General features: G+C 44.7%; 1 protein-coding gene across 4 annotated transcripts in view; it reads right to left on the bottom strand.

Annotated features, from left to right (window-relative positions):
* PKD1 (polycystin 1, transient receptor potential channel interacting) overlaps positions 1–21,765 on the bottom strand; it is a 264,518-nt gene that overhangs the window by 132,659 nt on the left and 110,094 nt on the right. For all 4 annotated transcript variants that reach the window (XR_011022701.1, XM_068244337.1, XM_068244339.1 and 1 more), the window contains exons 8-13: positions 21,487–21,613; positions 11,985–12,220; positions 10,981–11,754; positions 5,295–5,426; positions 2,418–2,593; positions 635–768 (exon numbers count right to left, since the gene is read on the bottom strand). Coding sequence is in view for 3 of the 4 variants with exons in the window: in XM_068244337.1 (XP_068100438.1) it covers positions 635–768; positions 2,418–2,593; positions 5,295–5,426; positions 10,981–11,754; positions 11,985–12,220; positions 21,487–21,613 (1,579 nt within the window). In the remaining variant the exon portion in view is untranslated. The remainder of the gene's footprint in view (positions 1–634; positions 769–2,417; positions 2,594–5,294; positions 5,427–10,980; positions 11,755–11,984; positions 12,221–21,486; positions 21,614–21,765) is intronic.

Genomic DNA, 21,765 nt, shown 5'->3' with positions numbered 1-21,765 from the left:
ATCCACTTTTTACTGGTGGAGAGGATGGTAGGGAAACACAGGGTTTACCCAGTGTGACAAACACTGATGTCACCCTGCATTTCATGTGCACTACATCATGGAGGAAACATTGGGCACAACGAAGGTTACAGAGCAAACCCTCAGTTGCAAATACAAAAATTGAGATGGGTATTAAACTCATGTTGTGGATCTGTTGGTTGGTCAAAAAAATATAAGTAGATTCTGAGAGACAAAAGCCTTAGTCCTTCAATGATTATCATTATTTTCTATTCATATAGCCCTGACGTCTTCTGCAGTGCTTTACAGACTATATAACCATGTCTCTGTCTCTAAGAGGAGGTCAAAATCTAATCCCTAGCATAATCACTCTATTGAAGGAAAACCGAAGTGAGAAGAAAATGGAAGTTGCCATATTTATTTCCTGTTAAACAATGCCAGTTGCCTGGCAGCCCTGCTGATCTATTTGGCTGCAGTAGTGTCTGAATCACACCAGAAACAAGCATGCAGCTAATCTTGTCAGACCTGACAATAATGTCAGAAACACCTGATCTGCTGCATGTTTGTACAGGGTCTATGGCTGAAAGTATTAGAGGCTGAGGACCAGAAGAATGAAGTGATCATGTATGTCTCTTACCTGATTCTTGGTAGGTGTGAGTAATATTATGTTCTATTTGCACCATATGCAAAGCTTGTTCAGAAATCAGGAATGATAGGTTGTATGGAGGCCGATAACTACTCTCCAGTTGTCTGCCATCACCAAATAGCCATCTGAAACACACAAGGACAAATTCATAAAGCTTTAAGGCTACCGTACACACTTCATGCTATATTCTGGTTAAAGTGCATCTCAACTGGCATGTGACAGGATGAAATAAGCATGAGTACGTATAGTATTAGTAGTATTAGCCCTAGTACTACAGCTTCTGAATCCTACATAGAGAAACTCTGTTATGTGCTTGCTTAGTCTTATGTAATGCAATCAGTGATCAAACAGTGATCAATTGCAGATTCCCAGGCAAAATGAAACACAGTCTATTAACCGCTCAGTAACCTCTTATTTTACCAGGTGTTTATCCCTAGAAGTTCTTATGGTGTGGCTAATCTGTTAGATCAGAGGGGAAATAATGACTATAGTTCCATTTTATGTCAGCATAACAAATATGTAACTTGGGCCACAGAAAGACATGCACACTGTGGGCAGGGCTGGATTTGTGGAAAGGCACCATACGCCTGGTATATAATTTGTTGCGACTGCAGGCGGGTTTTCTGATTGCTTCCTGCCGCTGGATGTGAAGATAGAGAAGCTGATAAACATGAGTTTGAGTCTGGAAAAGGTACAGGATGGCAGGGAACAGTAGAGGGGGTCACACTGGCTTAGGGAGAGCCAACACACACACTGTCCTCACTGCCGCTCAACCCTGAAGTTCCTGGTGCCACAGAGTGTCATTGTTGCCATGGTAACATTGTGCGACTTGCAGCTGGCTTCCGTTTTCTGCAGCTGTGCGTTCTGCAGCTGTGGGAACAGTGACTGCTGTGGCGCCCGGTGTAGGCATTATGGAGCGGCTGGTGGGGACAGAGTGTGTGTGTGTGTGCCATAGTGCAGGTGCAAGGCGCACCAGGGTGCACAATCCAGCACTCTCCCCTCCCCCCAACCCCCCATGCATAGTAGCTGCAGCATGGTAAATCATTTACCTGTTCTGCTGAAGTCATCTTCCCTGTCATCTGTGCTGCAGTTGTGTCAGTCATCGTTCCCACTGGCTGCAGGCATGGGTTTATAAAGGCAGCGCAGTACGTATTTAGCACTTGTGCAGGAAAGGCGCAATGCAGAGTCTGGTAGGTTGCAAATTTCCTACCACACTGCGTCCGCCCATTGGCTGTCAGGCTGCATGAAACTCTATTCCCTCTACATCTCCTGAGCGCCGTGCCGCTGGGGCTGTTCGGAGGCCTCAAACAAGTTTGCGCAGCAGTGGGAGACACCATGGTCATGCCACAATCTGTCTCCAGTCCTGTAGTTTGAAACGGACATTCAGTCTGCAATATGCGTCAGGCAGGGGCACTGTCTGGACGTCGGGGTCTTCATCTGATAGTAAGCACCTCTCTTTTACTCTATCTGTTATGGAGCTTTGCCCTTTGCAAATACACTTAGTACAGTAATGTGACTGAGTAATATCTAAGTCTGTGTGTCAAAATTATGCTTTTAAAATGGTTATCTACTACATTTTGGCATGACACGGAGGGCGATTTGACCCTCTATGATTCTTCTCTTCTTGTTCCGCTTACTTAGCCTTCTCTTTTCTGGGGACCAGGGGGTGGCGGTCAAAATGTATGCAACCCTTGTGTTGTGTAGTATGTGTACCTACAAAATGTTTAATAAAGATATTGAAGACAAAAGAAAGCAATGTGTTGGCAGCACTCACCGAAATGTGGCATCCACTGCAGAGTCAATATATATGCTTGCCGAGATCTCTAATGGAGCATTCTGGGTAACAATGTCTGGGATGGGAGTGATTTGAAGGCCGCGCATTGGATTCATCTTTTCCACCGTGACGTTGTAACTAACTGAGGCATTGCTGACATGGTTTGATGCGGTCAGCTGTACAAAGTAAAAGAAAAACAAAATAGGCAGAGCTAAACAACGAGCATTACAGTAAAATGCCAGAAAAAGCTGCTACAGTAGAGTCTTGATTATCTGACAACCGCGGGGATCAGCTGATGCCCGATAAGTGTGCTTTCTCCTTGCTTGAGACTCAATGTTAAAAATAGGCCTAGCCAGTACAGTACTGTACCTCACCCTATATACATACTATGAACTCTGTATTAACTGTAAATGTTAAAATACAGTAACTGAATGTATATTGACCTTGGAGGAGCCGTGGAACTCAGTCTTTAAGCACAGCAGAACCCACAAACAGCCTAAGAAGTTGGCCTCACCACTGTGAGTACTGCCAGCGATTTGTACTGGTTGGTTAGTCTAGTTCCAAATAACCAGGACTCTACTGTATTTTTGCTGTTAACACACTGGGGAAGTAATAGAATTCATGAAGTATTTTTTTGCTGTATGGGTTCATCTTCCTTTCAGTGTCAGTAACAGCTCTCGTACAGAACAAGAATCATAGGGAACACAGAAAGTGATATTAAAAACAAAACCCTATTTCCAGTTGTAGGTTAGGCCTATGGTGGCCACTAACGGTCCAATTTCTAGCAAACAATCGTTCGAGCGATCAGAAATCCTGATCGGATTGATTGTAAATAATCTCAGTTGATGGGCGCAATCGATTACAAACAATTATAAAAGTAGTCGTCGGATTTTTGTCAAGCCAAAATTTGGATTTTCTTGTTGGTTGTGATAGATAGAAAGCAAAGATTGGTTCGTTGATGGTGTAGCGAACGTCCCATCAGAATTGCTGATCGTTCGAACGATTTTTCGCTAGAAATTGGACCGCTAGTGGCCACCTTAACAATCAGTAGGGTTTTTATGCCATCTTTGTCCCTAATTAGAATATTCCCTTCAGTCCTTGTCCAAGCAACAGCTACTTCTGAGAACAGGAAGTGATCTCAGAATCTCTCGCCAATAAAAGTCAACAATCATAAACCCATCACAGGCTGTACCCCTCCTCCAATTCATCCAAAAATACGGATGTGTCTGGAGTTCTACTTCATTTCTAGATAAATCATTTAAAGACAACATCAAACATCCAAAAAATCCTCATATTGCACTTTCAGTCTTGCAGCTCATTAAAACTCAAGGAGGTATTGGTCTTCCAGACTTTGAATACTATTATTGGGCCTCCAACCTTGTAAGAGTGCGTTGGTGGTTTGCCCAATCTCCATTAAACTCCGCCACTGTCTTGGAGTCAGAGATCATGGGTTCCTTTAACGCTCTTACCAGTCTCCCATACAGAGGTAGTAAAAACATTCCGCGTGCTACTACTACTATGCTTAACACAGTTAGAATATGGGAAAAAGTAACTGGTTTAATGTATCACCCCGGGCAAATCTCTCCATACACTCCACTCTGGGCCAATCACACTCTCCCACACTTTCTAACGGTTCCAGACCCTAAAATCTGGGCAGATCACGGCATTACTAAACTAGCAGATATCACAAACGACAGCTGCATCAAATCATTTTTAGCACTAAAGCAGGAGTTCAATTTACCCCCTTCCATGTATTTTAGATATATGCACAATTCCATCCTAAAGATGGTTCTTTGCTAATACAATCTCATCTTATAGAAACAGAAATCATTAAAGAACATTTAGAGCATGTTATATCCATCTTTTATCAATTATTCCCCCCAAGGGGTCGAGGGATCGCTGAGGATCTCCTTAAAAAGTGTAAATCCGATATACCGAACCTAACCATGGAAAAGTGGGAAGTCATACTTAACTATTTCTTTACAGTCTCTATCACATCCCGAGACAGGCTAATTGGCCTCAAATTTATACATAGATGCTATTTATCCCCAGCAAAAGTACTTAAAATGTACCCCTCCTTAGTGGGAACATGTAGCTGATGTTCACAGGTTAGAGCTGATTTTTTCCATACATTCTGGCAGTGTACTCACATAGCACCCTATTGGCCTTACTATTGGGAAGCATAGAGGAAAGCCTTCTTTCAACCCACAAACTGACAGCTTGCAGAACGTTGGTTGCCTAGGCATGTAAAATGATAGTGTTGAAATGGAATAAAAAAATTCCCCCTCGCATAAACCACTGGAGAACTTATGTTCATAAAGATTTGGTGTACATTAAGAGAGTCTATATTAATCGGAAATGCCATAAAAAAATTGCTAAAACATGGAACAAGTGGCTTTCATACTATGATCTAGAATTAACTGATTAATGTTATGATTACCACATTTGATGACATTATAATTTTCTGGAGCGAGGTCATTGGACCAGACCCTCTGGGATCCCAGAATCCCACCTAACCGAGCAACACTTTTTCTTGGACTGCACCTTGTACTGTATTATTATTATATTGTACTTGTTTACTGTCTTTGTGGCACTGTTTTTCACTAAAATGTCAATACAAATATTCTTTAAAAAAAAAAAAAGACAACTAAAAACAGCATCCAATTCAGTGAGGCCAAATTCACAAGACAAGTGCAAAGAACTGTAGAAGCTGCCCAGGACAGAAAATCAGGTTTGAGATGTTGAATGAAATAAATATTCTCATTGGTTGGGCTTGGCAACTGCAGCACTTTCGTGTCAGGTTTCTGTGCAACGATCCTGAGAAATCAGCCTTCTGTTTTGGATTTCAAGCTAAGGATGGGAAAAGAAATGACTGACCGTCAGTTTGTAGACCGCTGCGGACTGATACATGACATTGAAGACAGTGTTGTAGTATGTAAAAGATGACCGGTCATCCACTGTCCATTTAAATATCACATCCGATCCAGCTTCCACAGATGCGACATTGTTCTGCATGAGAAAAAAAGCATGATGAAGGTGGAATTATACGCAAGTCTTGATAGACACAGGAGCAGACTTTATATTGACAGACAAGGCAAGGAAGGAAAATGAGAACTATAATATCTTTATCAATAGATGTACAATATTGCTTTTGCATTTGCAGTGTTTCTACAATGCCAGCGTGAAGGAAGAGGCATATAGACGGTGCTATTGCTGACATACTGCAGTTCTGGTACTAGTCTCCCGGCTGTTGTGTGATTCCCTGACCTTCTGATTCACTGACCAAAACCAGAATGCAGACTGGGTCTTCTAAGTCTGCAGCCTCACGTGTGTGTTCCAAGTGCATGACTATACTAACATCCAGGCACTTGCCATTATTGTGAAAATGGATAAAAAGTGCAACGTCCCCACTTGCTAACTTCAAGAAAGTGCATCACCAGGCAAAAACTAAAATCCTTTGACAGTGTTTAAGCATGTAATGTATAGTATACATATGCTGGTCTTGGAAATCCAGTGACAAAATAATTATGGTGATCTAATTATGGTGACCTAATAATTATGCCCATCTGACCTGTTTGTGTAAGCTCATTGATTTATAGCTGTCTGCAGGCATAGCAATGGCTTCTGTTCACTGCTTCGGCTAAGAGCAGGGAGGAGATGAGGGAATAAAAACAAGGAAGGAGTGAATGATCTTCCTATGTCCTCACTGTGTCCCTAAAGGATGCAGCTGAAGCACAGATCAGCATTTTCAAAATTTTTCTACGCAATTGGGTTTATTCCGAAATCTGTGAGCCTTAAAGAGGAACTCCAGTGAAAATAATGTAATAAACAAGTGCTTCATTTTTACAATAATTATGTGTAGATGATTTAGTCAGTGTTTGCCCATTGTAAAATCTTTTAAATCCCTGATTTACATTCTGACATTACATGGTGACAATTTTACTGTTGGCAGGTGATGTAGCTGCTGCATGCCTTTTTGGCAGTTGGAAACAGCTGTAAACAGCTATTTCCCACAATGCAACAAGGTTCACAGACAGGAAACTGCCAGGAGTACCACGGTCCTCAGAGTGTCTTGTGGGAGGGGTTTCACCCCAATATCAGTCATACAGCGCCCCCTGATGGTCTGTTTGTGAAAAGGAATAGATTTCTCATGTAAAAGGGGTATCAGCTACTGATTGGGATAAAGTTCAATTCTTGGTTGGAGTTTCTATTTAAGGTGCCCATCAATTGTACAATATTTTCCTCAGATGCAATCATTCCATCAGATTTGTGGAATCGTAAGTAATTGGAGGGTAATTAATAATTTTTCCCCTAAACAGATCAATTTGGTCACTTTCTCCCTTCAGATATGATCGTAAAATCCAACATTCCGATTGACAAAATTCTTTATTCCAATCGAACTTGGATTTTCTCTGCACTGTGTGGTTTTCTGTACAATTCGATCTTAAAAATCTAGATGATCACTTCTAAGGAAGGTATTGTACCATTAATGGACATGTTTAGGTGAGTAGGGGTGCAGTTTCTACGTTTGTCAACAGGAAGAGCTAATTTTCCTTCTGGGAAAAAAAATATATATATTTGGACTTATTTTTTGTTTATATATAAAAAAAAAAGCTTTTTGTGAATCCATCAAAGCAGCAACACCAGAGGAGAGGACATTTTTAAGGTGATGTCCTGAATTGCACTGTACCACAGGTATCGAACTACAGGCCTGGAGGGCCAGATCCATGCCAGTGTTTAGGATGGACTGAGAAAGAAAGCAATGTGTTTTACCTGATGGACCACACCCTTCCTGATTAAGACCCATCAATTTATTTGAGCTGTGTCAAAAATGTGTGAGGCCCTCGTAGGACTGGTTTGACAACCCTGCCCTGTACAGGTTCCCACTTGAGCCGAACCTTGAACGGCCAGCAGGAGCAGACAGTGTAGTGTCTGCTCTATGATCTGCTTGGTTCAAGAAGCAGATGCATTTCAGCCATAGGCTACCGTATATGAAAAATGCATCCTCTCTCTGAGAAAAACCTCAGACCGCACAACGCTGCGAGTGGAAACACCCCCATTGGGTTCCACTGGTGGGGCACTTTGCAGTGCACCAGCAAATGGCGACTACTGCAACATCACTCCTAGTGGATCCCACACCTAAGAGCCAAATGTACCCAAATGTTCACAATCACTTATCTGCAGGTGAAAAATTAATATTATGATGTGATCATTTCAAATCACACATTCACCTTCAGCAAAGATGAGGACTAAAAATCAACATTAAGCTACAGTGCGTGCCCCCCATTCCCCAAAACCCTGACAGTGAAGGCTTGTACAATGGGCTCGGGACATCAGATAAGTTCTGGGCCTGTTTATGCCTTTATAGCAGCTTGCAATCTTATTTTGCAAAAACTGGATCGGTTTGCTTCTAGAGGAAGCCGTGGTCACGGCAAGTAGATCTAACATGAGGGTGCCACATGGAGACAGAGCGACTGGAAACCGGATGGGAGGAGAGAGAGAGGGGAAAATATTGCACAGTGTCTTGGCAGAGTGTCACAGACTGCGGTTTCCGCACCATCTATCTTTAGGCACGCTGCGATGAAGTCAGTTAATTATGTAAAATAATGGACTACAGTGCTCAGCTAAACAATTAGATGGTTTAGTCTCCAGAGCTAAACTTTCTCATAGCTGCAAAACCTTCTGTTACTTATTCACCAGACAAATGGCTACATGCAAGGCACAGCAGCTGGTGACACTGTACATATACCTAAGGGGCACTCCGGCCAAATACAATATGGAATTTGAACTTGCGGGAAACAAGAGGAATAATGTATAGCTCATTTTCATCCCAGCATTCCTGCGTAGCTGGCTGCCTTATTCATTAAAGCCTGGGGTCTAGCTACAGGCTACAGTGCAAATTTTGCTCTGGGTCTTCCCCCATAACTGTAGAGATAACAATCACATGATATAGAACGCTAGTGTCAGGCACGCAAGCAAGGGGAGGCGAACAGTCTGCTAATGATTAACACTACTCAAAGCACAAATACCATTACCACTGTAACATCAATAGAGAGCTTAAAGTTACACCTGTAACTTAAAAAATTAAACGAAAAAAGTTAGATACTTACTTCAGTAGAGGGATGCCTCCAGACGGTCCAGAGGCTTTCCTGGTGTCTCTACCCCCTCCCTTCCTCTGCTGGGACCCTCTAAACAATCTTCGACTATAATGTTGAATATTGCTTGCAGCAGGACTTCCCGCAGTGTATGAGTGCCACCACACTGTGCAGGCATAAAGTACAGCCCATGCCTGCGCAACAGCACAGAGCATGGCCACATGCATGGCTTTTTTTCTTTACATACTACTGTGCAGGTGCAAACCCACTTACTCCTGCTCAGTGCGGCTGCACTCATATACAAAGGAGAGAGTGACCACAAAGATGAAGAGGGTCCCAGACGGCAGAGGAGGGGTTGCAGTGGATTAAGGAAGTCTCTGGAGCATCCAGACGCTTGCCATTACTGATAAAAGTGTGTAACTTTTTTTAAAAGATTTTTTTACAGGTGTCCTTTAGCATTAAAGAGAACCCGAGGTGTGTTTAAAGAATGTTATCTGCATACAGAGGCTGGATCTGCCTATACAGCCCAGCCTCTGTTGCTATCCCAAACCCCACTAAGGTCCCCCTGCACTCTGCAATCCCTCATAAATCACAGCCGTGCTGTGAGGCTGTGTTTACATCTGTAGTGTCAGTCTCAGCTGCTCCCCCGCCTCCTGCATAGCTCCGGTCCCTGCCTCCGTCCCTTCCCTCCAATCAGCAGGGAGGGAAGGGATGCAGGCGGGGACTGGAGTTCTGCAGGAGGCGGGGAGAGCAGCAGACTGACACTATAGAGATAAACACAGCCAGCTCTGACAAGCTGTTTGTCAGCAGCGTGGCTGTGATTTATGAGGGATTGCAGAGTGCAGGGGGACCTTAGGGGGGTTTGGGATAGCAACAGAGGCTGGGCTGTATAGGCAGATCCAGCCTCTGTATGCAGATAATATTCTTCAAACCTACCTCGGGTGCTCTTTAAGGAAGTTAAGATTTTCAATACACAAAATGCACTGTTAGAGTGAAAAATAGCATGATAAGTGGTGACTGTACCTGGACCACTGGAGCAGAGTGTTCCAGGCAGGGCTGTGGTGCAGGTGCACAAATCATCAAACTCCACCTCCTCAGTTTATGAGACCACCAACTTTGACTCCAGGTACCCAAAATTGTTCTGACTACTCAACTCCAACTGCGACTCCACAGCTCTAGTTCCTGGGGTCCAAGTACAGTAACCAGGATGAAGCATAGTCAGGTGGGTATTCGTGGATAACAGCCCTTGCTAAGTATCACAGGAAATGTAGTGGTGAGTTACTAAAACATAAGGCAGTATCAACCCTTCTGACAGCTCCACTACTAGAAAAGTGCATTGAGTTTAGAGTGAATACCTCACTAGGATACTGAAAGCTTTATTTTTTAAATATTAATGCTGGGAATACATGGTTCCTTTTTGAGATGATTAGATGGTTCGATAGATAATTTCCGACATGTCCGATCTCCCTTTCGATCCTTTCGCTGCTCGATTTCTGATAGAAGTGTATGGAAAAAGATAAGAAAAACGAGCGGAATATAAGAGAATTGACTGCAGAATCGAGCGGCAAAAACGATCGAGAGGAGAATTGAACGCTAGAAACGAACAGTGTATTCCCAGCATTAAAGTGAATCCCTCTAGATTGTAAGCCTTCGGGCAGGGTCCTCCTTATGTCTCCTACCTGATCATGCACCTCCCTTACCGTATACCCATCCTATGGATCTGAGTGAACTTGACTGGCCTAATCTTCATGCTCCCATCCAGTGACTGCCTAAGCATTACCTTGTATTCATACTGTGCTGTGTGATCTGGTTTGCATGTATTTTTAAATACCCCTCAATATTGTCTGTAACCTTAACTAATGTACAGTAATATTTTGGCGCTTTATAAATACAATAAATAAAGAAATAAAATAAATAAACCTAATCAGGGAAGGTTCAGGATCGGGAACAGGAGATTTTCTAGGAACCCAGAGTTCTTCTTTAAAGGAAATCTAATCTTTCACTCTTTAGTCAGCTGATCTGATTTGATTATTGAGCACCTGATCAGAAACAATTAAAGTGCACCCGAGGTGATATGTGACTTGATGAGATAGACATGTATGTACAGGGACAAACATATTAATAACTAGGCTGTGGTTCCTTTTTTTATTATTATTTTACTGCCCGAAAGAGTAAACTATAGCAGGCATGCAAAAGACCTTGATAAGGAATTACAGCCTTAAAACATTTCCTGGCAGAGAAGAACTTCTGAGAGCAGGGGATAAACAAAAAAGCTCAATGGTTCATAGACTTTAGCTCTGGGACTCTTAAGAGAATACCACTGAGCAAAGACAATAAGCAAAGCTGACTACAGAATTCTTTTTAAATAAAACAGCATGAGTAGCAGTGATGTGTGTTTTATACATTTTTCTATGAAATATTAGCCTTTAACTTTTAAAAAGAACCTGTGTGAAATGTGTTAAACTTACCACTCTGGTGTTGAGCAGCACTCTTGCTTGAGGATAGGGACTTGTGCTGAGCCCTCTGATTGGGTCCTCTGTCTTTGCTTGAAAAGTGATATTTTGTGAGCTGATCTCATTTTCTACCGTTATTATAACCTCCACCCTACCCTTTCCCAGCCCAGTCAGTTGAACCTCAACACAGGAAGCATCTTTTTCTGCCATGACACCTTCTGTGGCTGCAGAAGAAACTGCTAGAGGGCACTTCCGACTGAAGCTCCAAGTCTGGTTGCTGCCTACCCAGGATGCGGTAGCATTGGAACCCGAGAAGATCTTCAGTACCACAATGGGATTATCACTGGGAAGGTAATAGATCTCATCCTGTGGAGATGGGTAGATGACTTTTAGACCAGATATTGGTGACACCACATTGCAGCTACAAGATCGAGAGGCTTCAAATAGCTGGTTAGTAAAGTTTGCAGTGATTGTATACTTCCCAGGAGGCCAAAAACCAGGGTTCAGCTGAGAGCTAAAAATAGAAACTGTTTCTTCAGTGGTGCCAACCAGTCTTACAGAGCAGGATGACCCACCGTCTTTTTGTTGTCGGCTTGACCAGCTTTCAATTGTGCCATTGCTAAGCTCGCCTCCTAGAAGACGTCCAGGAATGAAGTTGACCCAGTCTGATTCAGTGAGAACATGGTATGATTCAGAGTGGTGGCACTGAGGAAACCTACTTGGGGCATCATGTTGCAGAACAATAAGGTAGTCCGGGAGCATCTCAACTCTCACATCTTCAAAAGTTGCCTGAAAAAGAAAGCATCAACTTGAGATTCTCTTTGTAAAGGGTCAAAGATTTATTTATATTTTTTCAAAGAAAGGTAACAGTAGTAAGAATCTCTCACGACCTAAAATGGGAGGTCATCATTGCCATCATCAAGAAAGCCCAGCAGAAATGAGATAATCTACTGAGCATCTACGATTCTGCACTATTCAGAACTTTGGCTGAAGTTCCCATTAGACATTTACAAACTTACCAAATACTGTGTGGCATTTCCAGGAGGAATTATGTAGAGATATTCCTCCAATAAAGTGAAATTTGGAAGGCTGCTATTGGAATGGGTCACTGGTGAGGAGGTGGGATCTTTAATTTCAGGCGGGACACAGCCACTTTCTGACAGACTGCTGTTGGTGTAATTGGAAGCAGGCTCCTCCTCACAGTCAGTGGTGGGTGAGCTGGTAGCTGGAGGACTTGTACTTTGATCTGGAAAAGCTGGAAAAAAAAGTATTAAAAGAATACACATGCAAGGGGGCCGATTTATCAAAACAATAGCAATTGTGAAAAGGTCATACAGAAAAACCAATCAGAATCCTCAATCTTCACATGTGCTTCATGTTTTACCAGTTTTGCTCCAATTTTCCTTACACTATCATACATCAAACCCGCTATCTGGTGCAGATTGAACAAACCAGGTTAAAGGTAAATTGGAGCACAAGTCCAAGGTAATGCTCTTAGATTAACTAATGAAGTTTCTGCCTCTAGTGTCTAGGAACCAGTCAACTATGGGCAACTAAAATGGCTGCCTTTTGGAACTTATTTAGATTCAGAAATGCCTAGGCCACCTTTAATCTCCCTGGCATTAGGTTTATTTCCAGATTTAGGGTCTAAAAGCCGTGCAATTTTTTCACAAGCTTTTAGACCCTAAAAACAAGAAAAAAATATACCACAGAGAGATCGGCAGAAGCTCCTGCATTTAACTCACTAGTTCACAGGATTACCGCTCCGAGCTGCAGATTTCCACCCAGAGTCTGACTTGGGATTACCACTAAGGAGGTTAAAGCAGCATGGTCAGCCATAGTAAGCCAGGAAAAAACACATATACAATCAGTTTAAAAACAAGAAAAGAATCGAGAGCCCAATATGGTGCAGTATTGTCAGGTAAAAAGAAGAGATCAATACAATTGTATGCGTATATACTCACAAACACGGGTTACCCATAGGCAAACCACTTTAAATGCAGGTGGGGAGAATTAGGACCTGACCCCACTCAGGTTAAGAAGTCGCTCTCTGTAGATAGTAGATGGGGATGCACCCCTTCACCCAGGGTGGACTAGAAGTTTAGCAAAAACTCAGTATACAGAGGCGGCAGAGTAGAGTAAAACGTTTTAAAAACCGCTTAAAAGCAGAGGGGGATGTTAGGGTGGACTTACCTCCCTCTTACAAAAAAAGAAAACTCACTTGAGTCTCGATAAAACAGAATTGACAAATAATTTATTCAACTCCACAAATGCATCGCGGGCGGGAGCACAACTCAGTGGGTCAAGTAATAGGTTTGATCGCCTCTGTGACACCCTTACATCCCCCTCTGCTTTTAAGTGGTTTTTAAAACGTTTTACTCTACTCTGGCGCCTCTGTATACCAAGTTTTTGCTGACATATATAAGCAGATAACTACTTGTTCTACTTACATAACAACTGTACTGTACTGACCACGTTTTGATTTCAGTGAATGTTATATATTAAATAAAGAGAATTCTATTCCTGGCATTTGCCACCTTGATTCCCTCTGACTGAAGCCAATCCTGATGTCATTTCCTCTCTTACTTTTCTCCTCCTAGAATCTGCACTTTCATATCTAGCTTGATTTGTAAACATTTGAGCAAACGAATGGTGTAACGATTGCTCGTTACTTACCTCGCGTTGCTGCCCAAGCTGACTCCTGCAAAGGCAGTAGAGTGTAACAATCGCTGTTTCACACACACTTCAGCCGCCGGGTCCCACGCAGCTCCTTGTCCGTCTCCCCACATGGCACAGTGACACCAGCCCGACTTCCTCCTTGGAGCTTGTGTTTCCCTCTGTTGCAAGGCGCGCGCCAGCTCCCCTTTTCGGCAGTGGCCGAAGGCGGTACTGCACCTGTCTCTAATTGAGAGGCTGATTATATAAGTCCAGCACTCTAACTGTTTGGATGCGGTTGCATCTCTGGTCATCAGCTACGGTGTTCCGTCTCCCTTCCCCCTCCAAGTCATTTCCCTTTTGCTATCCCTTGCTAACAGGATATCCCCTCCAAGTTGTTCCCCTTCTTTGGCTAATCCTTGCTAAACCTGCCTGCCTGTCAGTCACCTGTCAGCCTGCAGCTTAACACAGGATTCCTGCCTGTTACCCTGCTTATCCGATTCCTTTCTGGGATCTTCCCTTTCAGCTCCCTGTCCGCAGCACTCCTTGGGTTTCCCTCTGCCTGCTAGTTTCATCTGTGGAACTCTCCAGTCATCTGCAGGTTCCCTGGGTTTCCCTCTGCTTGCCAGTTCCCTCCGGAACTCTCCCAGTCATCTGCAGCTTCCCTGGGGATTCCCTCAGCCTGCCAGTTCCCTCCGGGAGCTCTCCAGTCACCAGCAGCTTCCTAGGGATTCCCTCAGCCTGCCAGTTCTCTCCAAGAATTCTCCAGTCATCCGCAGCATCCCGGGGTTTCCTCCAGCCTGCCCGTTCCCTCCTGCGGTTCCTAGCCTGTCAGCTCCCTTCACAGGGTCTACCTCTGACTGTCAGTATCTCAAGGACTTACCCTGTCACTCAGTACCCCTCCTGGTATTCTAGCTGTCAGCTTCTTACCCAGGATTCCTCCTGTCCGTCCGTTGTCTCCCAGGAACCTATCAGTCAGCACCCTTACTGGATAGTCCCCATCCTGCCAGTCCAGTCTTGAGAATCCTATTGGTTAGGACTTCCTGTCCTGCCAGTCCGGTCCTGATAACCTGTCCTCGCCAAACGGTCCACTATTATCCCGTCAGGTACCCTCTGTTCTTTCCGTCACTGATGCGGTAGTGCTAGGGGTGGTGACCTAGCGAACACCAGTCAGCAAAGTAGTCCGCCACCCACTAGTGGTGATGGCCCATCATCCCTTGCGAAGTGCGCTGGTTAAGACCCATGCTTAGACCCCACGCCCTGGGGCTGCTCGCCCCTTGATACCAGTGACGGGATCAACAGAACCTCGATGGTTTACAAGAACCCTGCCACATCAGATTTCATCACCCTCCCACTGAACTGCCCTCAGGCAATCAGTGAGGAGCAGGAATATGTGAGAGTGAGGACAAGTTTCCTTCTTGTCCACGATGGTGAGGCTGACTGAGATAAGATTTATTACAGCAGAAACATTTCTGATTAGACTGGAGTGCTTTCAATGCAGGATGAGGTTCCAGGTTGCATAATGAACACAGTGCCGTGGGTAAATGGAATTTGATTTTGTGGCTGACAATCCCTCTTTAACGTTACAACTGCACAATAGGTATTAGTTTACTCTGTCAGCTTTTCCAACCCATATGAATTGCAAAACAGGAGCTTTAATGACTCCTAATAACCTTTTTGGAGTCCTCACCAAAATTGCTTGGAAAATATATAGCAATCTTGAAAGTACAGCACATTTTAAAATGATCACTTTTCCTGCACAGGACAAGGGAAATACAGACCAGCCCTAAAAGTCATGTGGTATTTTGGAAACGAAGGGTGGTTTATTGAGCTTGTACAACTGCTTAAAGGACCACGATCACACAAAAAAAAAAAAAAATTTAAAATTTAAAACTCATACATTTAACCACTTAAAGGGATACTGTAGGGGGGTCGGGGGAAAATGAGCTGAACTTACCCGGGGCTTCTAATGGTCCCCCGCAGACATCCTGTGCCCGCGCAGCCGCTCACCGATGCTCCGGCCCCGCCTCCGGTTCACTTCTGGAATTTCTGACTTTAAAGTCAGAGAACCACTGCGCCTGCGTTGCCGTGTCCTCGATCCCGCTGATGTCATCAAGAGCGCACAGCGCAGGCCCAGTATGGTCTGTGTCTGCGCAGTACACTCCTGGTGACATCAGCGGGAGCGAGGACACGGCAACGCAGGCGCAGTGGTTCTCTGACTTTAAAGTCAGAAATTCCAGAAATGAACCGGAGGCGGGGCCGGAGCATTGGGGAGTGGCTGCGCCAACACAGGATGTCTGCGGTGGACCATTAGAAGCCCCGGGTAAGTTCAGCTCATTTTCCCCCGACCCCCCTACAGTATCCCTTTAAGGACCAGGGCTTTCTGCAGTGATCGGTGCTGCGTGGGCTCTCCAGCCCGCAGCACCGATCAGGATTGAGCCTTGGCGATCGGACTTCCCCCCTTTTTTCCCCACTAGGGGGATGTCCTGCTGGGGGGGTCTGATCGCCGCCGGCTGTTTGTGATCTGCGGGGGGGGGGGCTCTTCAAAGCCCCCCTCTGCAGCGTTTTCCGCGCTCCCTGCCTTCCCGTCCCTCCCTCTCCCTCCATGGGCTGCGCAGGGCGGATATCCATCCTGCGCATTGAAGGATAGGCTTCAGCCTATCATATGCTGGCTGACCAATCAGAGGCCGGGGATCGCCGATCTACGTCACGCAGCAGCGCCGTATGATGTAAACAGTGGGGATTTCTTCCCCGCATGTTTACATTTTGCCGGCGAGCCGCGATCGGCGGCTCTCCGGCTGTTCACGGAGACACCCTCCGTGAACAGACATGGAAAGGCCATCGAGCGGCCGTTTCCATGGTAACCCACTTAAGACCTGCTGACGCCTATGGGCGTTAGCTGGTCCTTTAAAATATACCATCGATGCAGAATAAAATGCACTATAAATTCATTTTTCTTCCTATGTCTCTGTCACTTACAATAGATAGTTGAAATCTGACAGGCTGTGGACTAGTCCATCTCCTCATAGAGGATTATCAGAGTTTTTTTTTATTTTCAAAAGCACTTAACCTCCCTAGCGTTCTGGACGGGCTAGGCTCGTCCAGAGACGCAGGAGGCCACCGCTCAGGCCCTGCTGGGCCGATTTGAATAACTTTTTTTTTGAAACACGCAGCTCGGATCGCCGCCGATCCGCCGCTACCCGTCGCATAATAGGGCCCCCCCCAGACCCTGTGCGCTGCCTGGCCAATCAGTGCCCGGCAGCGCTGAGGGGTGGATCGGGACTCCCTATGACGTCATGACATGGCGACGGGGAAAGCCCTCAAGGAAATCCCGTTCAGAACGGGATTTCCTGACGGGCATAGGCGCCGGCGGCGATCGGAAGGTGGGTGGGTTTCGGCTGGGAGGGGGGTATCATGTAGCTAGCGGTAGGCTAGCTACATGATTAAAAAAAAAAATTACCGTAGGTGTAAAAAACCATGCGAAGCCGCACGGCTGCGCATAATTAAAACACCCAGCAGGTTAATCAATGGCATTGGCACAGTCCAGCTGCCAGACCAGTGTGCAAATAAGTACGGAAACTGGCCAGAATTTTTGTATGGACCCTTTATAATGAGTGCTTTTTTTTTTTTTTAAAAGAGAGCCGAAGGGTGCTCATATAATTAAAAAAAAAACCTAGGCTACCTGATCCAGGGTGCTGGGCGGATCAGGTAGCTGCCATCCACACCGATCTCTGCCGCTCCTGAGACCTGCTAGAGCCCACTTTCACTTCCGTGACCTCTGGGTCACAACGCTGTAAGGAGAGAGATCTCTCTCTCCCAGATCGCAGGGCAGCGGATGAGCAGCAGGGGGCCCAATCCAGCTCTGGAAAGCCTGCAGGAATGCCCCTAGTGGGCGTCTGAGCAGGGAATCCCTCTCCTCCCTTATTCTCCGAGACAGCGACAAATATTGTCGCTAATCAGGGGGCTATAGCACGGCGGTAGGGGGCAAAGAGCGGCGGTTGGGGGGGAGGGGTTACACAGCGGCATGTCATGAGGCAGAAAGCATGCCTTTGTGTCCCCTCCGAACCGCCTTGGGTTCACTTTAAGAATAAAGGAAACGCTGAGAACCCCCCATGCGTGGATGCGGCGGTCCTCAACGATGATCCTTTCCCCCGCCACAGCTTAGTTTTTGCACTGCTCCTGTGCGGCCCTGGCCACTATGCATCCTCATACGCATTCACGACGGCTAGAGCGTCCTGCGCAGGCGCAGTAAGAGAAAACCTCGTCCTGCGCCTGTGCAGGACGCTCTTGCCGGCATGTACGATGATGCCACAGTGGCCAGATCGTTAAGGACCAGCGCAGCCACAGAACAGTTGCAGGGGGCTGGTAGAAGCCCCAGGTAAATGGATCTCTTTTTTATTACTTCGGTTAAGGTTCAATTTAAGTATTAAAGTCTATAAGTTATGAATACTGTATATATTAAATGGTTATGGTTCTAAAATGCATTCAGCACTGAGTATCTATAACTAACAAATGTCACAGTGTTTTCCCTCCAGCCTTCTAGAAAAATTCAACTATCCTGATTCCAAACAAAACAGAGCACTATTTTTATGTTTTTACGCCATCTCCACGGCAACCGCATACTTTGGACGACTCTTCCATAATCTCCGTCAACAGCACGCTGGGATAAAGCTACTTGCAAGTAGGTTTATCTTAAGTATGCAACAAATATCTCAGCCAAATATTTTTATCTTCCAACCATCAAACACAGGTGCAGAAGCACAGAGAAAAAGAAAAACTAACATGCAGAAAGCAACTGGACTGTAGATATAAATATTTGGATGTTGGTAGACACAGGCCAGTCGGATTAGTCATGGTCCAACTTTTATGCCATCAAGGTCGGCCTGAGAAAGATCTGGAGTCCATCCTCACTAGTCTCCTGCCAGCGCATTTCCCTGATTTGTATGTTCTTTCTGTAGTCCTTCACATAGCAGAAGGATAGCACTATGAACCAATCAGGTCCTACTACATTACACCATGCCATCATTCTATCCTTGGATGGCATGCTTACAAGTGGAAAGAGAAAAGTGATGATGTCATGACTGTGCTTACTGCAGTCCTATCACAAGGCTGGGAGGAACAGGATACACTGGTTCGTCAGGTGTGAAGAAAACCATTGTCATTACTGCCTATGCGGGTCCTCAGTTTCAGGGGTAGCCACACCTCCTCTCATAGAAATAAATTGGACATTGGGTATGACCCTAACCTAGCCACACCCATTCGGAAATTAAACTACAGTAGAAAAGAGTGAGTGAAGAATGCGGAGAAGAGCGGTTACCATGTAATCATAAATGACCAGCAGCCAGCCAATAAATAGGGTGGGAGATGGGGTATGTGTCTAGACGAGGGGCTTCCTATGGACCTTAGGAATGCCAAAAAAAAACAACAGAAACAGTATATGAAATATGAATCAGAGATGCATTCAGGTGTTCTCTTATAAGTACATTACAATGACTGAGCTGATGCACCCTCTATAAAACCCGTCTTATATTAATGGATCTTTTTAATTTAAGTATTATATCTGGAGGTACGGTAGATTCTAAGTAAACCAGCTGCAAGAAAATAAGTGAGTGACCATCCTTGTCCTACCCACGTGCTGCATGGGGGGGGTCGCAGGGGTGGGCGCATAGAGTAGCTGAGTGGGTAATCAAATACTCACATTGCTGGGATCCAGCGCCACGTGTACTACCTACTTACTTCCTGGTCCTGTGTTCCATCTTATAGTAACAGGGGGCACCTATACTGGGGCCACAAATAGCTGGCTAACCTATACTGGGGGCTCCTATATTTGGCTACTTATACTGGGGCACCTATACCTGGTTACATATACTGAAGGCACCTATACCCGGCTAGCTATACTGGAAGCACCTATACCTGGCTACCTATACTGGGGGAACCGATACCTGGCTAGCTATACTTGAGGCACCTATACCTGGCTACATATACTGAGGGCACCTATACCCAGCTAGCTATACTGGAGGCACCTATACCTGGCTAGCTATACTTGAGGCACCTATACCTGGCTAGCTATATTGCAGGCACCTATACCTGGCTAGCTATACTGGGGACACCTATACCTGGCTAGTTATACTGGGGGCACCTATACCTAGCTAGCTATACTTGAGGCACCTATACCTGGCTAGCTATATTGCAGGCACCTATACCTGGCTAGCTATACTGGGGACACCTATACCTGGCTAGTTATACTTGAGGCACCTATACCTGGCTAGCTATATTGCAGGCACCTATACCTGGCTAGCTATACTAGACACATAATGTTAGCTCCCTTGTGCGATTGGTAAGATGCACTGTCTTTCCCAGGAGAGGAAGTTAGGATGTGTGCTCCTAATTCATTGATAGGTTTGATGCAATGAATGTGTTTGCATGTCTGCACTATGCATGTTACAGGGCCAGAGTTAGGACACCTATGTTTACCTGGGTACTTCTACGCAGTATAGGTGACTAAGCATAAGAATGCATTCTTCTGTGAACTAAAACCCTGGCTTTTAATTTAGCTGTAGGGATAACAGTTGTGCCTGGATGAGTAAATCTGTGAATGCATTTGTTTGAACATTTGCATGTGAGTGTGCGAAGGGTTAATTGATTTTTTCTGTTTTTAGCCACACCCCCTTCAGCACCTCCCTTTCCCTAATAATTTATTTAATGTCCTAACTAGAGGCGATGTGCCTGGATATATGTATGTTTATTCTTATCATTGACCCCTGTGGCTAGGGTCCAATTCGGTGCACTCCCCCTTCCCCTGTATGTTTGTCAGCATGCAGACAGCTTATGCTGGTGTATGCGCATGGTGCACGTGGACACATAATGTTAGCTCCCTTGTGCGATTGGTAAGATGCACTGTCTTTCCCAGGAGAGGAAGTTAGGATGTGTGCTCCTAATCCATTGATAGGTTTGATGCAATGAATGTGTTTGCATGTCTGCACTATGCATGTTACAGGGCCAGAGTTAGGACACCTATGTTTACCTGGGTACTTCTACGCAGTATAGGTGACTAAGCATAAGAATGCATTCTTCTGTGAACTAAAACCCTGGCTTTTAATTTAGCTGTAGGGATAACAGTTGTGCCTGGATGAGTAAATCTGTGAATGCATTTGTTTGAACATTTGCATGTGAGTGTGCGAAGGGTTAATTGATTTTTTCTGTTTTTAGCCACACCCCCTTCAGCACCTCCCTTTCCCTAATAATTTATTTAATGTCCTAACTAGAGGCGATGTGCCTGGATATATGTATGTTTGGCTAGCTATACTGGGGACACCTATACCTGGCTAGTTATACTGGGGGCACCTATACCTGACTAGCTATACATCAATACACTACAAAGTGAGAAGTTAAAAAATAGAAAAGCGATCAAGAAATGATTGATAGTCCCCACGTCATTTGTTCATATCGTTTGCTCCACAATCAGCCTTCACGTCATCATCTTTACTACTGGAAGAAATGAAAAAAAAACCAGCACAAACTGCCATTATCCATAAGCACACCAACATTACGGTAGGCTAAAAGGTTGTTTTTTTTTATATATATACATATGCACAGAGGAAGATACTGGTTGCTTGCCATGTGGAAAAAGACATTATTTCCCACAATGCATCAAGGCTCCCACAGTGATGTCAGGACCCAGGTACTAGCTTCACACCGTGGGAAGGTGTTTACCACAATATCAGCCATACAGACATCCCTGATGATCTATTCGATTGGGATGAAGTTCAATCCTTGCTTACAGTTCATCTTTAAATACTGTATGTCTCTGTAGCCTTTAATTAAAAAGTCTCCATCTGTATTGCAGGACAAGGGCTGAATTCTTACCTTGTTCTTTGCTCTTTGTATAGATCTGGAACCTTAGTTTCACAGGATCTGTCATTTCATTTGTCACAAACTCCAGGGATGAAATAAAGACTTTCCGTGTAAACCATAAGCCAGGAAAAACCAACATCTATGAGAAAGCACAAGGGGGTAGACATTAAAGCCTAGCTCAAATATAAACAGGCTTTATCTATTACAATATCTGGAGGAAGAGCTCTCCTTTGTTTCAGGTCAGTGCAGGAAATGAAAGAGAAAATATTTCTTGTTGTCTCGGGCTAAGAA

The sequence above is a fragment of the Hyperolius riggenbachi genome, chromosome 7, assembly GCF_040937935.1.
Source record: "Hyperolius riggenbachi isolate aHypRig1 chromosome 7, aHypRig1.pri, whole genome shotgun sequence".
NCBI lineage: Eukaryota > Metazoa > Chordata > Amphibia > Anura > Hyperoliidae > Hyperolius > Hyperolius riggenbachi.
The sequence above is the reverse complement of the archived record's forward strand: the minus strand, read 5'-3'. Positions and strand labels throughout refer to the sequence as shown.